Source organism: Phalacrocorax aristotelis, chromosome Z, assembly GCF_949628215.1.
Source record: "Phalacrocorax aristotelis chromosome Z, bGulAri2.1, whole genome shotgun sequence".
NCBI lineage: Eukaryota > Metazoa > Chordata > Aves > Suliformes > Phalacrocoracidae > Phalacrocorax > Phalacrocorax aristotelis.
The window spans coordinates 17,256,079-17,275,143 of NC_134311.1; the positions used below are offsets into that span (position 1 = coordinate 17,256,079).

At 37.8% G+C, this 19,065-nt stretch overlaps 1 protein-coding gene across 1 annotated transcript in view; it reads left to right on the top strand.

Annotated features, from left to right (window-relative positions):
• The window catches only part of PRDM6 (PR/SET domain 6), a 73,723-nt gene that overhangs the window by 9,981 nt on the left and 44,677 nt on the right, over window positions 1–19,065 (top strand). The window contains exon 3 of the mRNA XM_075078388.1: window positions 472–779. Within this exon, the coding sequence (XP_074934489.1) occupies window positions 472–779 (308 nt within the window). The remainder of the gene's footprint in view (window positions 1–471; window positions 780–19,065) is intronic.

Consider the following 19,065-nt stretch of genomic DNA (forward strand, 5'->3'; position numbering starts at 1 on the left):
TAATGTAAAAAGTAGAGCAAATGTTCATTTAAAATAAGGGTGAAATTAAATCTTTTTCCAGTTCAACCCTTGGGCTGAGCTGTTGTAAGGCAAATGAGAGGGACTTGTAAGGCGTTATAACTGTGTTTTAAAATGTCTCACTGAAACATACTGGGATGGTTTAAATGGGCTATTTATTAGTCAAAAAACAAATCTTAAAAAACTGAATTAAAATAAATGGCAGGTCTGTGAACACACCAGGGTTGCAAAATGTTTGCACGGTTCCTGCTCAGCCTTTGGGATTTCTTATTAAGCACTTTGGAGAGATTAGGAAAACCATCCCAAGCAACATGCAGAAGGGTACAGTGTGTTATGAGTGCTGAGCTGCCATGAGGTGGTAGGAAAAGTAAAGAGATCTGCATGATCTTGCAGTGAATATGGTGGCAGCCAGCAGCACCATATTGATAGTGTTTTTCCCTCTTTGCCCCACAGGATGTGACATGTGTGCCGATAACCGCAATGGCGAGTGCCCCATGCATGGGCCCCTCCACTCCCTGCGCCGTCTGGTGGGCACCAGCAGCGCTGCTGCAGCAGCCCCTCCACCTGAGATCCCAGAGTGGCTCCGGGACCTGCCCCGGGAAGTCTGCCTGTGCACCAGCACAGTGCCTGGCCTGGCCTATGGCATTTGTGCGGCACAGCGGATCCAGCAGGGCACCTGGATTGGGCCCTTTCAGGGAGTCCTGCTCTTGCCAGAGAAGGTTCAAGCAGGAGTCATCAGGAATACTCAGCATCTCTGGGAAGTAAGTCATCATGATTCCTTCTTAGTAAAATTTGATTGTTTTGAAGTAGACATTGAGTGTATTTATATGTAGTACCAGCATCATTCACTAGCTGTGAAAAAAAACCAAACACAATTTAGGTAAGCAGACACAGAGATTTGAAAATGTAGCCCGTACGAGCCAAAGCCTTACTGCGCTAGAAGTAGCCAGAAAACTGGTGGACACCTCAGAGCTCCAGCTGGTTTGCATAGGAGGAGCAGATTGTTGCGGGTGCTGTGATGTGGAACAGAGAGATGTGGCCAGTGAAGGCTGAAAGTTACAACATAGGGTGCTCTTTGCATTGCTCGTTACCTGGGTAACGAGTTGATGGAGCTCTCAGGTCACAGTACCAACTGTATCGTTTTAGTCTGAGTAGCATGTGTAGATTGAGATGGCGTATTGCACCATCCCTGTGGCCTACAGACAGTCCAAGAAAGCTGCTGAAACAAGTGCAGGAGCCTATTCCACAGCACTACTACTTGCACAGTGAAGGTATTAGTGCTTGTTTACAATTCAATTCAACTCTGGTCCTGCAGCAGCTGTGCCTTCCCTTAATGATGCTTTCAGTGCTTTTGTGTGAAAGCCACTTTCAGCTCTCTGAAGGTGTGCTTTTTTTGTATTTGTCAGCATCTTAGAGAGGGTAACTGATAATTTATATGAAAACATTCAGGCTGTGATAGTTTATTTTTTTCTGTGATGAACACTGACTGTGATTTGGTGGAACAGATCATGAACCCATTTATGTATTCCTTCGGGTGTAGAGGGACATCCAGGGCTGTTAATGATCATGACCGTGTATGTTTTCTCCAGTGAAGCACTGGAGTTTTGTGCTTAGGTATAGTTTGTATGCAGATGCTAACAACAGCGTCTTGTGGTAAGTTAATTTAGAAAGAAAAGACAGTATATAGTTATTTTACACACAGATCTAATAATTAATAGGGAACATGTATAATTCCTGTGTATGTCAGTACTTCTTCATACAGAAACAGCCTACTGTCTACCTAGTTTTTTGCCATTCATTTCTTTTTTGCTTTGTGCTGGGAGGTGTCATTTCTTAGTTCTGTTTAGTCCTCTGTAGCTGCAGCTTCTGCTCACCTCAAGACTAACTGCTACGGAGAGTCAGTAGAAACATGCCCGTAGATCTACAGGTGATACTTACTCATCTAGACCAAATCCGAATCCTCAGAATATAAGGGGACGTCCTTGCTGGTTAGAAACCCGACGAGTCCAGGAAGATGCAAAGAGTGTTTTTGCTGTCTTCAGTGGGTATGCAGTAAAAATGAATGGTTTTTAAAAAGGTATTTGGTGTTGTGGAGCTGGCATGTTGTGTACAGCACTTGTTCACAGAAAGCCTGTGAATATTTAGGTTGTCAGCTCTTCAGGACTGGTGATTGCCTCTTTTAATCATTATGTTCTATTTTTGCATCCTATCTAATATGTGCGACCTCTTTCTATGAGTAGGAGCTCCTATGCATTTCCTATATGCAAACAAGTAGTAAATAACACATCAGGGTCTTTGTCTCAAAGTATTTACCCAAAAGAGCCATTGTGGTGAGAGGGAAATTTTCACATTAAAGTGTAAAAGATCAGTCTCAGAACACACCTAAACGTGCTCAGTAAAACTGGATGACTTGCAGTCATTGGGACTTTTTTGCTGCCTTCGGTGGGAATGGAATTTCTCCTGTAGAGCAGATATTCATAAATCGCACTTAAATTTGTTCCTACCAAAGCCCAGTGATTCTAATGAGAGCATTTGGGGATATGTTATTAGCAATTTTTTAAATGGAACACTCTACAATGATGTAGGGGGCTTTATTTTTTTTTGTTAAGAGGGGTTTTGTGGTTTAGTCTCTGCTAATTGGCAGAATATAAAGTAATAAAATAATGAAATAATAAAGCTTGCCAGATCATCAAGTTACATAAAGCATTGAAATTTAGCTAAAATAAATGGAGTTAGAGAATTTTACATGATCCTTAAATATACACATTATTAATTTAATTTTTTAAAATTATGAATCAATTTTATGCAAGTTGTTGCAAATATTGAAAATATCTTTTTAAAATAGGCATGCTGTTTTAGTCTAATTTCAGACTAACTTAAAAATTATTTTAAAGCAATGCAAGAAGGAAGATTGCTGGGGGAAAAGCCAAAAGCAAGGAAGAAAAAGATGTTAAGGAAAATAAGAAATAGTACTGATGTATGTGCCAGATTCCAGCCATCGATGGGTGTCAGCTGAGTTTCTGTGTGGGTTTGCTCTTCTGTTCTTAACACACAACACAGATTTCCTGTTGGCTAGCAAAATGAGTCTGTGTATTTTAAGTGAATTATCTTAAAAATAATAATTAAATTTAGGGTTTTTTTTGAGGCATTGTGGGCAGCTCACAGTCTCAGATTATTTCTGTTAATGGCAAAAATTGTTAGCAAAGAACCACATATTCTAAGCTCTAGCTAAAAATTTTGGCCGTTTCTTATTTGTTTTGACTTTCAATTTGGTATGTTTTATCTATCAGAGAACTAATGTTTAATAAAGAAAAAGTATAGCAAATTAAAGTAATCAGAAAGTGTGTGTGATATTACAAAGCTGATCTGTGAAAATAAATAAAAGCAATTGAAAGTATATATCTGAATAGTCTGTATTCTTTTAGTCTATATGGTGTAGGAGCGTGGATTAAGTCACTGTAAACGCTAAAAGGAATGTCTCATCATTGGCCTTTTGTAAAGTTGTGGCTCTAGTCAATTCTCTTCCACTGGTCATTTCAAGATACCTGCAAATACAAGTATGTCCACAGATCAGTTCTTCAGCATTAGGTCTTGATGGACCTTACAGAGAGAACTTCTCTTTCTTTGTACCATAAACAACGTTCTAATATTTCTTCTCTCGGCACGGCAAAGTAAAGTTGATAGATATTTGTTTTCATTTACAGTTCTTTGTTTGCAATGTACACCAGATAAATAGAAGGGCTATTGCAAAGACTTTTAAGCATAGTTATTGATTTGACGGCTTTTTTTTATTCTCTTTGTTGTGGGAAACATCAGAAGCACTGCATTTGATGTATAGTTCAACGCTATGGAAATATGCTTCAGTCTGTCTGCACAAGTGTTCCCACCATGCACTCAATGTTTGCTTTGTATGTAATCCATACAGCATAATGTACAGCGATTCAGAGTAAATTACATACCATTCCATTACCTCACAACAGGCCTTGACACCTATGGGTGTTCATGGGAAATCATAGAGTTCTCTCGCAATCAGCCAAGATAATTTTTTGTAACTTACAGAAAGACCAGCCCTTCAGAAAGCCAAAAATATTAGTCATTTCTAGTTGTAGTTCTTTTTTTTCCCCTTTGGCCCACTTTTATCCAATCCAGAGTTTGCTTGTATTTTATAAAAATACAATAAACTCTGATTTGTTTAAAACAAAAACAGGACTGGGTGTATTAAGTAAACACTCTCTTTGGTAGTACAGGCATTTATTCCAGCACTGCTTGATAATATTTCTGATCTTTTTTTTTCTTTCTTTTTTTTTTTTTTTCATTTTGAAGTAATGAGAACAATCCTTTTGTTACTGCAAAGAAAACAGAGACTTTCTCAGCAATTAGGTCTTACTGATGAGAATGAGATAATTTTCCCCTAATGTGTTTTCTAATAAAGAAGTGAAAAAGGCACACTTGATTCCAACATATATGAAAACATTATCTCAATTATTAATGTGTCCTTACTCCCTGGAGATAAATTAATCTAGTTGCACATGGTTTCCCCTTTCTGTTTAACATCAAAATTTAATAAGAGTAGACTTAAGGAATGTACACGATATACACTTAAATTCTATTGGAATAAAATACAGAAGTTTAAAAGGCCTATACATTTTAGTCATCAAAGTTTTTTAGGCTCCAAACTTTAAACTGTGAATTCTGGAAACAGCTAAATCATAAAGGGTCTTTTCCCATCCAAATGCAGTCTAGATGAAAAAGCTTTTACTGACAGATGTATCAAAGGATAGAATCTTACAGTTTCCTTTTCTTCACTCGCCTGATAAAGAGTTTGCTGTCTTTTGATTTTCTTTTTTTTTTGTCAGAGGTCAAATTTTTTTTTTTTCCTTGGAATAGCCCAAGAATGTCAAATATATTATTGCACTTTATTTTAACTTGACTTAATTTAAGTTTTGTTTTTCTGGAAGACATGCTTTTTCATGTGTTAGTTTTTTTACAGGGGTGACCAAAATATACATATAACAGGGCGTTCATTAGTAATTACAAAATTCTAAACCCATGTTATTGGTTTTCCCCTTAAATGGAAAGGATTAACTGGCACTACCAGAAAGTGTACATGTCATTTTAATAAAGTACCATTTTGGTACTTATTGGGCTTTTTGTGCCTCACCTGAAGTCAAAGAAAACATTGACTTTGACTTCATCTGGACCAAGAACAGGCATTTTTCTGAAACGCGTGCTGGCCAGAGTCCATGCAGCATACTGTACATTTCTGTACAAATTAATATGTAGAGAGAATCCTTACCTTTCAATTGAAGCACTCATTCCAGTTATGGTGATAGATTTGTATTCAGATTGTCAAGGCTGTAGTTTTGGACTAAATTCACTGTTATAGCAAAGCACTGGGGGATAGAATTATGTGCATGCCGTAGTTCTATTAAAGTGAAAATTATGTTTCTCAGCAATCCATCATCTAGTATTCTAGACTGCTTGTCAGCCCTGTTTCAAATATGTCATGTTAATGAAATTCAAATAATTTTGTCTTGAAAAAAACCCTTAGTTGTATTACTGTTTTGTCTTAAATTATGCAGAGTAACAGCTGGTGCCATTCTGTTGTTATATTTTGCCTTTTCTGAGGATTTTGTGTGTTGTACCACCTTGTGTTTATTTTCTATTAAACAGGCACAATAATTTTTATTTTTACATGGATTTCAAGTTTACATACTGCCTACTGGAAATAACCCTAATGTTGAGTTTAGTAGCTTGCTAAGCTGAAAGTTCAGTAAGAGCACATTCGGCACCACAGCTTCTTTAGTTTATGTATCTTAGAAGAAAATTGTGCTAAGCCACTATGAAGCAGCTTGCTAACATTAGTATCACATTTTTCCAGATAACTTTTTAAAGTTAGAGATTCCTTACTTAGGTTCAATATAAAGTTAGTTTGATCCCAAATATAAAAGCTATTTTGTCTTTGATAGTTCTTGTTCTTAAAAAGCTAAACTAAACCTTGATATTTCTTTTAGAAACCCTGTGATTTTTATAAGATGTTTTCACATCTCATCTTCATGTGTCTTTGATACGTTTATTCCATGTACACAAGATATCTGTTGTGTGCCTGAGCAGATAAATGTGCCTAAGCACACGTGCAACAAAATAAATCTAATTTGGCATGAGGACAGATTGTCTTCCTATTTAACAAAGTGAAGCTTGGAATAAACTTTGGTGCAGAGTTGGATACAGCCCCAGAATCTCAACAGTGTTACTGAAAACAATAATGCACGGAACATGCATGTGTCCGGACACACACTATTCCCAGAAAAAAAATATTTTCTAAATTGCCAGATCATGCAGGGGCTGTGTGTTTTTCCATGGCACATAATCTCACATTGGAGATTGTATTATGTAATATGCAAAAATACTGAAATGGAACACAAATAAATATAAAAGCTCACTTCTGTCCTTATTTGACCACTACCTTTCTGTATTGCTCAAAAGTGACCCAATCACCAATATTACAGAAACACTTCACCTTCTTTTTTTATTACTCAGTAAAAGCAGTTTCCATTGTTGGGTGAAATCTAGTTTGTAAAGCTTGAGATTACTCTTAATTTATGATACCATTAACAGTGAATTTTTTCTGTTGACTTTTGATGAAAAGTGGGTGAATAAAGGCAGTATTTTAACGAGATATATGGCTATCCAAAATGTGTTGTGTACCTGATGCCAGTAATATATTGGTTATAGATTTGATAAGCCGAAACTGCAGCATAGACTTTTCAGGGTGGCAGTGATGTTCAATATGTTGCAGAACTGTCTCAGTCACTGCTTTATGCATCCTCCAGGTTTCATGGCATCAAACACGCATGGACTTTAAAATGCAGACTTTTAAGGAACTGCTTGTCATAAAAGCTGGAAAATTCAGCCCAGGGTATACTTCTCTTCCACGCATATGGCACCTTTTTCAGATAAGTTACAGAATTCCATTATCCAAATTGTTACACATGTGTGACAGAGGTTGACCTTTAGTCATGTCAATCCTTTTTGTGTAGGCCTCGGGCTCCAGCCTAATGGCTCAAAGCCTGATTTACTCACTGTAATAAGGGCAGGAGGTCGAGCAATTGTCAGCTTGCCTGCTCGTACTCATCTCAGAGCCTGGTTGAAGGCTGTTAACACAAAGCTTTTCAAAGTGAATTTACAACCACCACCACTGACAGAGGCCAATCAGTACACCATAAATGTCAGGTTAGTGAGATTGAGCAGTAAGTAAAGTACTGGCAGCCCACTATTGGCTGAAATCAATTGCTTAAGGTTTAACTGAGAATAGCAATCCATGTATAACTACATCTGCGGAACTGGCTTAAGTATGGAGAGCAAGTTGGAGAGTGGATTAGGTAGAATTACCCACCAGCAACAGCCATGTCACCAAGCCCTGCATTGTTCTCCTTCCATGTGAATGGTGCCTGCACTGATGTGATTCATCGTCATAAAGTTGTTGGACCTGCCTCTTAGTTCTAGAAATAAGATTATTCTTTTTTATGTACAGACAAAAAAAAACAAAAACAAAAAAAAGGTAAAACAGTGTGCTGTCTTACCTGGACAAAGAACGCTAGGAAATTTTTTAATGTGTTGGGTCAGTAATATTCTACTATTTTTTAGTCCTTGGTTCCAGAGGAGGCTTTTTCATAAGGAAACTGGCTTTTTGCTGTTGGCTTGTAACTGGAAACTATCACAGAATTCACTAATGAGTGATTATGTACCTGATGGTCTGAATATCCATGAGATGTAGTTACCCACAAGACCGAATGTTTTTATCATTTTGTGTAGTGACAGTTTGGACAACAATTCATTTGGCTTTGAAAGCATCAGCATTAAAATGTAGGAATCCATTAAAATGCTGTATGCCAGGATTTATAAATTAGGCAATTTCCTTGATTATTGTAATGATTTACAAAATTGATTGTCCCGGTGTGGTATAAGCAGATTTCAGCAATGATCATTGACAACAGGCACATCCTCTAATATCTATACCCATTGTTCCCTAAAAGAAAAGCCACTCTACTACGAGGTTATTCTCCATCTCAAGGTCAATTATGCATTGAAAAAGTCTACTAATGTAGAAGATCACATGTCTTTAAAGGAGAACCACATCAGCTATTTATAGACTGTAATGATAGCTGGAACACTTATTTTTTCTTCTGTTTGTAATTTGTTTGCTGACAGCTAAGGCATTCACTAGAGTCTGTAGTGCATATTCTCTTTGTGATCCATTATTGAAAGGTAAATAATTTTGGCAAATTGCAGCTGTAAATATTTATTTGATTGAAGATTTAAAAGTCAATAATGTGTTTTATTTGTTACATCTTAAAGTTCTAATTAACCTACAGATATAGTGTATAGTAACTTGATTCGGGTCAATTATTTCTGCAAGACATAATAAAGATGTTATGTCACAAAGCAAACACACTCTAGAAGTTCTCCTATATGAAAACAAATACAATAAAGACACAAAATGCTAACCACCAACCACAAAACCACAGTGCTTTCTACTTGTGTGCAAATAAGCAATATGCATGGTAAAAACCTGTATATGCTATACCTTAAAATGCAGGTGATTACAGGAGATTCTTTTTGCAAACTGTAGATGAGGTCCGGTCATAGCTGACAACAAGCTAATTTGTGTCAGGCGTCATGCAGATCATGAGCTTCCAGGACTAATATGCTGCAGTTGTTAATCAGTGCTTGCTCAGACAAGATAGCCATTGATGTCACTAGGAACTTTGATTTAATGAGGGCTTCAGGCATGACTGAATAACACAGTATCAATTTAATCACAATTCTTAAATCATTTTTTTCCAAGATAGGCCAACTCTTCTTTCAGAACCACAGAGCCACCTGCATATTGTCTGCCACTGTTTATACGACAACAGTAACATGCAGTTAACATAAAGGTACGCTTGTATAAATGCATTAATTTGACCTAAAGATAATAATTCACTGCAAAGAAAGGGAGGATTGCATTGTCAGTGACTGTGTAGTAGTGTATGGTATTGTATTTAGTTACATAAATATCAACATCAGAAAAAACTTTTTTTGCTATCTAGTAAAAAATCTGTAACTCATAAATGTATTGTTTGTACTACATTGCATATTTATTGCATGGATTTAGGAAGATGTACGTAAACAATTCTATATTTTAACAGTAATTCAACCTGGTACTTTCTCTGTAGAGACCTAGTTGTGTATAAGCAAGAAATTTAGTGAACCCAGAGCATTTCTAAAGATGTTTTGATTTCACCTGTGGAACTACAAAGTAGAGAAAAGTGATTTTATCACGAGTATGAGAACCTACTGAAATAGGGGCCATATGAAGGCTCTGTTCTTCATGTTCTTCATGTTGTTCACCTGTAATAGAGCCCTGAATCTGGAAATAGAGTAATGGTCGGTACTTGTTAAAGTCCTAACTGGGAAAAAAAAATCCTTCATTAAATGAAGTGCCATGTATAAAGCAAATAAAGTAAGCAAATCTAGGATTCACAATTTTACCTAGGTTAATCTTCCAGTTGTGTAAAGGTTAGTATTTTTTTAAAAATAGTTTATGTGTACTTTTTTCCTGATGCCATGTCAGCATTCACTGTGGAAAGCAGGGTGTTAGTTTTTATCAGTCTGTCAAAAGAACTTTTATAGCAGTACAGATTGGTGACTGATACTATTTTTAGACCACCGTTTTTCAGAAAGAGCTTACCATTGAATTAAAAAAGTGTTCTATTTTCTATATTCTATTACTATTTTAAGCTGGCTTGAATTCTGTCCCCATTTCCATTGTTCCAGTAAAAGAAGATGAAAGAGATGCACAGTTAGAGAAACATGAGAAGGACTCAGATATGTTTATTTTAGTGGTTGCTAATAAAGCACATCTTAATTTCCAATTGGAGATGTGAAGTTTTGCTGAGCTACAGATAATTCCTTGGGTGTGTCTTAATTAATTTTATTGTGACCAGAAATATTTCAGTGACGGCTGTGGTAGCAAAGTGACATTTGTCCACCTCCAAAAAAATGAGTTGTCTTGCAGAGCAAACATACTGAGAAGGATTTGACATTTGATGGAAAAAACCGCCAACTTTAAAAATAATTCTATTCTCATCTACGATGTAGGGCCATTCTCTATTTCAGAGCAGGAAAACGGGTGTACAGATTGGCTAAGTGCCTTTAGATGGCATGCACTTGGGAAGTTCAGGAAGAAACACTAACACTTCATCAAAATAAATATGTTTCTTTTTAATTGATGAAAAAATACTTAAGCAAAATGGATAGATTAAAAAAAAAAAAGCTTTATTTTTAACCAGTTGTTTTTTTCACGCAGAAAAGTGGAGATTGCAGGTTAGTTTTTGACCAGCTCTAGCAGAAATGCACAAAAGTTACATAGACTTACAAGTTTCACTTAAAGCTGCTGTAACCCTTTGGGGCAGTTGGCAAAGTGTACCAAGCTAAGACCTCAGCTGCGCTTTCAGCAGTGTTCTCTTTTCCATGGTCCCAAACCTGAAAATTGCTAAGTACCGTACTCCATCTCTGGCATTTTGCTGGTGAGAAATGCTTCCTGAGAAATCTGAGGTCTTGTTTCTGTGTTGGGACTTTCAGCAAGTTTAAAACTTTCAGCAAGTTTAAAAGTCAGTTAAGGAGTTTAGGAAGCTCAATTTATGGTGCAATTTTATCACAAAGGTAACCAAAGTGAAGATGAACATCATTGGCATTTCCTTAGACTACACACTAATCATGAAGATATTTAGGGAAAAATGGGTACCATATTGATGTTCAAATCTTTGCATCAGTGTTGTCTCATCTGAATTTTATTCTCTTTTCTTTTCTGATCAAACCAGGATTCCATTCAAGTTACTCAGAATAAGAGGCAGTTTTTTAGGAATATTAACTTGCTTGCTTATTTGTCCAGAATGGTACCTATTGTGTCCCCAGTCTAGAGACTTGTGGATTACCAACAGTGAGAGTTCTCCAGCAGAAACTATGTGGCCTGGGCTCAGGGGTGTCTCTAGACCACCATACGGTGGAACATACTTCAGAGTAGGCTATATATCTGAGCCTGGGTGGGCTCAGACAGTAACTCTGGCTGAGTAGCTATTTGACCTTGGAGTCTGCCATTCCCAACAAAAGATGGCTGAGGGTCAGGCTGAGGTCTGCAGCCTCCCTTTCCTCCAAAGGCTACATTTGTCTGTCTCTTTTCTTAACCTTTGTGGGGTTTTGTTTATTTAATAAAATGTTAATTTTTATGCCCTAATTACCCAATAGTGACATGGCCCAGAGGCAATAGTGTTGCAGAAGTTTTACTTCATTGTTTAAAATAGATTTTTTCCTTTACTTTTGAAGGGCTAATTTGTGTACAATTTCATTGTTTGCTGCCAAGGCAGATCAGATGGCTTCTTTTATAAAGATATAGCAACTGCCATGTTGGATCACTTTAAGGACTTTGCAGGTTCTTAATCTGCTTAATCCTTCATTCTGGGTTTATATTTCTTCCACATTATTACTTATGTCTTCGGAAATCTCACATGTCCACATACTATACTTTATACGCTTTATTCCCACTCTACAGCCTGCATGTCATAGTGGCTGTATTTATGATCAGAAATAGCCAGCGATGGTTCTCAGGATGCTATCAATCACAATTTGAAATAACAATGATAGGCACTGAAGAAGTTTGCACAAGGCCTCTCCCCTCTTTGAAGCTAAGCAGCATGCTGCCCCTGTACCACACCCAGCCACTGGTTGGTGGTATTTCAGGAAAAACACTCCTTTCTCTGTCATATTTGACTTTCAGATCATCTGTTTTAAGGGATGAAAGACATCAAGAATTTAAACTTGCTGCTGCATCCACAGAGAAAATAGCTGGCTACAGTGATAGTTAAACCAAGGCAATTCCATGTCTTGTGTCAATAATTTATGATTAGAGCCAATCTAGTGAAGGTACAGACCACCATGGTAGGTTTTTTACCTTTTCTTACTTTTGTTTTATTATTTTTGACTTTTTAATTAAATTCTTATTTTTTACTGTAAAAAAAAATAAAAAATGCTTTTTGTGATTTCTGAAAAGATGTGCATTTGTCTCAGTGCTTTCTACAAAAAGGGTAAACATTCTGGCATTTCCCCTGTGCGTGGAAGATGATTTAATTTATTTGAAGAATAAACAGTAAGTTTGCTGTTGATAGCAAACATTTCTAGTTCTAGCTGTTACCCCACATTAACTGTGGAAAAAATTTTTCTCTTTCACAGGCAAAGCTGGACAGGGCATACATTAATATTTTGACAGTTGATTTGATTGCTTTATTTAAATAATGTGACAGTCGGTCATTGCAACTTGATATTATCTTACTTGGTAAATCTCTAAAATAAATAATGTTGAGAAATTTCTATGTAACAAAGACCTTGTAGGGCAGCATTGAAGGATCAGATTGCCAAAGAGTGGAAGTTAGACTGAATTTCTCCCTCCTTCATACTCTTGGAAGGTCTCACAAAAAAAAATCAGAGCTAGGTATCTTCCACTTTTCCTCAGCAAAACCATGTATCTATGGAGGTTGAAAAGTGAACCTTTAGATCATAGGGAAAATTGGGGCAACAGACAGGTGCAGGCTGCTAAAACAATTTGTTTGAAGAAGATGGAGAAGAGGAGAGCAAGGCAATGAAGTGCCAGTGGGTTTGGAGAAAAAGCCAGGGCTGTCTCAGACTATGACTCCTGCAGAAGATTACTGCCATTCTTTCTCTTTGTTCTCAAAGATTACAGGTAATTCTACCACTCTCTCACAAACCAGGATAGACTGCTCTCATGATCATTACAGTGCTGATCTACCTATTCAGTTTTTGAGCTGGGGCTATCTGATGATGAGCTGTGGATATCCCACAGAAAGTCACAGGCAAAACATTAAGAAATTATAGCATTCAGAATTAGTAATTTTCTCCCTCCTGTTTTCATGGTTTTCTGCTCTGGATTTTTCTGACTCTCTTTTTGATTTATTTAAATATTTTATCTATTTTAAGGTTTCAAAATCTTGCAAGTACCACAAAAAGTAGCTCTGTGAATATTCTTGAGCATGCAAAGCTTTTCTTAGAGATCTTTTAGTGTGTCCTTAGCACTGCACTGGGAAATACAATAACACACCAAGGGTGGACCATGGGCAGGCACAACTGGGCACAAGCTTGCTGTGTCTGTGGTCTAAGCTGACCAGACAGAAGCTTGCCTTGGACTGGAATCCATGTGGGAGTGTGTCTGCCAGCACAGTGCCATGCCCAAGGGAACAAGTCCTAGCAACGTTAATTGTCTCATGGGCTGAAACCAGGCAGTGTTTATTATGATTAGAATGGGCTGGATCTCTCTGCGTTCTGACATGGCTTTGTCCTCTGGCTGCTGGGGAAAATTTTTGTCACTCTTTGACCAATACCTTACTAGATGTTCTGAAAAATTAAAGATAAGGTATGCTTCCACTTTAGCTGCAGGTGGTTTATCCTAATGGTAATACTCACAGGGCTTCTTAGTGGCTCCAAGTCAACCATGAGCAAATGACGCAACTGCAACTACCAGAGAAGGTCTTGTATTCTGTATTCTTGTATTTTGCACATAATAATGTTTTGAAAAGTCCTAGTAAACGTCACTATTTAAACAACAAAAAACCAAGCAAACCCAAAACAATTGCTGTGCCTAATTACAATCACTTGGGTAACAATATTCTTCTCTTGTGTGCATGACAGCTATAAATAGTACAAATGGAGGCATGGGTGCTGTAAGCTCATACCAAAGTGTCACTGCACAATTCTGAGCTTTCATTTATTCCCTTCAACTTTGTTGGGAGCTGGTGGTGTTGAGGAGCTTACAGAAAGCATGGAGTGTCTTCCAAGGTTAGGACTTCTGGACTTTGTCCCAGTGTCAGACTGCAGGAATTTTTAGGTATTCTAATTCTGTGTTTCATAATGATTGTATTTGCTAGTGAATAAAAAGACTCCAACATTAATCCCCATTCCAGCAAAAGAAAAGTGGTAGGAGTTTCAAAGAGGGCAAATATTTTAAATTCATACATCTGTCTCTTAAACTTTCCACCCTGGAGGAGTCTGTTGGAAAGGCACCGGGGGACAAGGAGAGAGACCTTGGCTTTGTGCATGAGTACAAGAATTCGTGTTTCAGTTGCCCATGAGCATTATGGCATTTAGCTCTCAAGCAGAAGCGTTATGGTAGCTACAAGTTAGACAAAATGCATCTTAAAAGAAGAAGGTAATTACATTTTGCAGTAGTTAGACATAAGCATATCTTACTAAAAGAGGCAGGTGCCTAACTTTGGCTGTTTGAAAGGTTGTTAGATGAGTCAAGTTCTGCGCCCTTGGATTGGACAATCTGAGCCTTTGCCTTCATGGTCTGTGAACCTCCAAACCCTTTGGTTTACCTCCTGTGCAGTACATGAGGAGTGTAAGACTCCCTGCATCTTCCTTGTAGCAATGTGCATAAGGGTCTCTGATTCAGTGGGACTCTTACTGGGAATTTCTTGCCTCAGCTGTCCATGTAGATTCTGCTTTCTCTTTGCCTTTTTGTGGGGCCAGAGAATGGCCACAGGGCTTGGGCCAGGGACAGTGGTTTGAGGTGTTAGCCTTTCATTTCACAACTAACCCATTTGTGCCCTGGGGTGACTGCCACTGACCTTGCAGGTTTGTCATGATCTCTGCAGCTTCAGATGTGGCTGTCCAGGCTTGCTGGTTCATCTGTGCATTTCTGGCCTCAGCAATTCCCTGCCATTATGGGGGCATCAGGTACTCATGGAACACTGGTCTTCTCCCTTTTTTCTGTGTCTTTTCCTGGATAGAAACTAATGTCTTATGGAGTATAATCTGGAGCAGATGATCAAACAGTCTTTTCTGGCTTTAAAATCCATGAAGCTATGAAGGCAACCAAGAAAAGTTACTGTGTCAGTGTAAACCTTATCGAAACTGAGCTCTGCTCATTCTCCCAAGTAAGAGTTTCTGTGCTTATAAATTCCTCTCAGCCTCCTTTTCTGACAGAGTGCAGCACATCAGAGGAATTGTCTGATAAAGATGGGGAGAGAAGAGAGGGATTATTATAAAAGCCAGCCATGTGGCTTCTGCCCAGAAGTCTGCGTATTTCCCTTATACATGAAGTGGCATATACAGACTACAGCTTAACCCAGAGGTCCAGAGAAATAATAATATGGAAGAAAAAGCAACAGTAGCTCTGAATTTTCTTGCAATAATCCTATTGCAACAACACTGAATGGACATGCGACCGTACACCACAACCCCCACAGCTGTCACTTTGGCAAACCTTTTGATGAATTGGATCTTGATGTTTACAGAATCTATTAAAATACAGCCCATCATGTGTTTGTTTATATGTTGACAAGATGATGTACACCCTGTGGGTCAAGGGTGATGTGAACTGTTTTGGTGTTCTTGTCAAAGCAGCTAAAAAAAGAGCATTTAAATAATTTTTGTAGAATAATTGTCTAAGAATGTAGGAGCAACATGCAGAATTCTTGCTTTGAAAAAAAATCTCTACTGATCTGACATAAAAATCTGAGCTTGTTATCAATCAAAAAGACTTTCCTACTTCTTCTCTAATATGTTAGAAAATTGGCAGCTCAGATAGAAAAACAAATAGCAAAATTAAACAGAAAGGAATTGATTTAACCACTTGGGTGGTTTATCCAGTACCATATAAAATTTTTCACTTGGGCTTGTCACTTATTAAATACACTTTTTTAACAAATGAGGCTACACAGCACATACAAAATCTTGCCCTGTTTTGCTATAAATATTCTAAGTCAGAATTAGCTTTATGACGGTATCAGACATGTTTCTTTGAACATCATTCAAAGAAATAATGTGTTTGGGTTTTCCTTACAGTTATGAAGAAAAAAACACTGTCTGAAATTAAATAATGTCAATCTAGTTGTCCTCATAGATATGCTTTGTAAATCTAAATGTGGCTGTTTCAAGGGTATTACCTGGATAAAACTGGACCCCAAACACATATGCTGAATGGTTCCAGGGCATGCTCCCAACTTCATTGTGTTGTTATTAAATTATATTCTCATTAAGTGGGCTAAGAACTAAGACAACTTATTGTAGAAGAATCTGATACCATCTCACATTTTTATTGCTTGTTTTTTTCAGCACCACTTTTTTTTTTCAGAATCATGTGCCTCAGAAATAATTCCTGTCCCAATATAAAGCTATCACATTTCTCTGCCCTAAAAGAAATAATGGAAAAGAGCAGATAAAGAAGATGAGTTTCATGAGAACAAATCCATACAGTTTCCTTTGATTTTTTATGTGCATGTTGTTAAATTATTGAGGAATCTGATTGTTTCACTGTTTCAGAAAGTAATGGCTGTATTTGGAACATAGTGTGGAGCTGGGATGAAAAGCCTAAGAGATAAGAAGGGTGTGTGAAGGTGAAAAATAATGAACGGGTGGCTAAAGGGGGAGAAGGGAAGAACTGGATCTAGGCAGGGTGAGAAAGGAGGGATCAGGAGTGTTGTGGATGAGAGACACAAGGTGACTGCTGGACATGAGCTGTCCTGAGATGTTGTGCTGAAGAAATGGTAGTGTTGGCCCTTGTGTCCACCTGGAGAAGAGGGACCTGACAACAGCTCATGTTACCTTCAGATTTTCTCTTCCTGAACAGAATGGCCATGCTGGTTTGGCTCTGGTGAAAGTTTATTCCTGGGCCCTGGGGTCCCTTGGAATGCTGCCCCTTGGATGCAGATCTGGAGAAGGACACAGAGCAGCCTGTCCTTTTATTCATATTACACAAACAAGGTTCAGGGCTTTTGTGAGCTGAAATACTGCTAGCTTTTTTTTTCTTCTTCTTCTTTTATTATATATTTCTAAGACTGTTCTGGCAAAGAATTGCTTATAACTTTGTTTCAAAATGAAAGCCAAGAGCCCCCTTCACATATCTGGGAACTTCTTTCTTCCTCTTTTCTTAACCTTGCTCCAAAAGCATTACTTTAAATATTTTTATCTTTTTTTTTTCTTTTTGACTTTTCTGTTGGGTCTGCCAACAATGAACTAGTTAGAACTAGTTGTGAGATTGCACTCTACAGGCACTTGCCCAGACGGAGCTGAACTGATACCACCAAAAGCAAGGGCATGCTCATCAGATGCTAGTGCCCATTGGTCAAAAAGTTTATATCTACCCTCTACAATGAGGTGTTGGGCTGAGTTATTTCTGAATGACCTATTGCATCTGCATGGCACAATATATCTGAGTTTTCAGTATTGTTAGCCTGGATGCAGCGTGCCCAAGTGTGACACATTATGCTGTTTTGCACAATGTTGGCAAGGTTTGAGATTCTGGTCCCAAAGCCACCCAAGTCAGTGATCCAAGCTCTGAGCAGAGAGCTCAGTGATTAGGCTGAATACAAGATGTTAGTGTCCAAAGAAGAAAAAAAGAAATGTCCCAATTTGCCTGATGTGCTGAGCCGTTTATTATGATGGTCCCTAATTAGATGCCACAGATCTTTCAGGTGCATGGTATGTGCAAACCTCAAATAAGAAAATCTGAAACTGGATGACTTTTTTTTAAACTTGATTTTAAGTGTTAAGCTCACAGCAGAATCAGAAAAATTCATTATCAAACCAATGACAAAACTTATGCTTAATCTTCTGGAAGTTTACATTAAGTTTTGATGTGTAACATTTGCAGCACTTAAACAGTACAGTGCATAGCAAAAGAAGGAGGTGAATGTGATTTGAAACTGAAGGTATATGCAGAAAAATCCCATTCTCTTAAAATTTATTTTGTTTTATTCTGGTTTATTATATTTTCTCTTTATTTATAAATACCAAATAAAGGTTACAGTGTAGTTTATACCCCTGTAAACTGGTATATGAATTACAGACAATTGTCACACTTCCATTACATTTTCCAGATTTTTTCAAGTTTGTCAGACCAAATGCTCTTTGGACAATATTTCTGACAGTTTAATTAATTACAATGGAAATATAACAAAATGCTCATGCCTTTAACTGTATTCTTTGGCAAGCATTACACTTTATGAAGAACTTCATAACTCTAAAAAGGAAAAAATCCAATATATTAAGATTTTTCATTTTTATTAATGTCTTTGTTATGTGCTTTCTTATGTGGGAAACAGACTTTCAGGCAAGAAGAATGAAAACAAGAATGAACCAAAGAAACATCTCATTCAGGGTATTTAACGGGCTCTCATGAGCCTTATGAACAGATTAGCTCCCATTCGGTGAGTATGCTTAGAAATAGGGAGGTATGGTACAGGGTTTAGTCACTGGTTATAGATACATAATCCTCAGTCTTAGGGTCAGCTGTTAAAAAAGCAAAGAAAACATCCAAGTTGCCTGCTTGTAACTGTGGTTGCTTCCACCAGAGGCTACTAAGCTTTTGTCCATGGCTCCCCGGTGGTCTGCAGGACCTTGCAAAATGTTCTGCAGATTACATGGAGGACTGAGTTCAAAGGAGTCTCACTAGGTGGTATAATCATGAGCTGTATTTCAGCACCATCATGACAGATGCTTTCCCTGACACAAGACAGGACTTGCACCATGCCTGGCATTGGCATTCCACTAGGATTTCCACATATGCAGTTAAGGATGTCTGTGTGCTCATCAGACACTTGTTTGCAATGATCATATTTGTGTATGCAGGCACTCAGTTTGCCCATAAAATCTTGTCATAGCTGAATGCCAAGTGTCAATGTAGAGTATGGGCACAGCTCACTTCAACAGGGTAAAAACTGGCCTTCCTTGTAGCTGGTTGCACTGACGGGATAATAAGATTATGGCAAGTGTCACTAGATGACACTGTTACATAGTTTCACACAATCTTTTTTCTCACTGCCTGTGTTCAGTCTTTGAAGATATGATGTACTGTCTCCTGTGTTTCAGTTCCTGTTACTTTATACTGCTGCAAGCACCAGGATGATTTTCTGTCCGATTAAATCTTTCTGACCAGACTTTGCTGGAGGGCAGAGATGGTCCTTCATTTTGGACAAGACTGAATATAATTTGCCT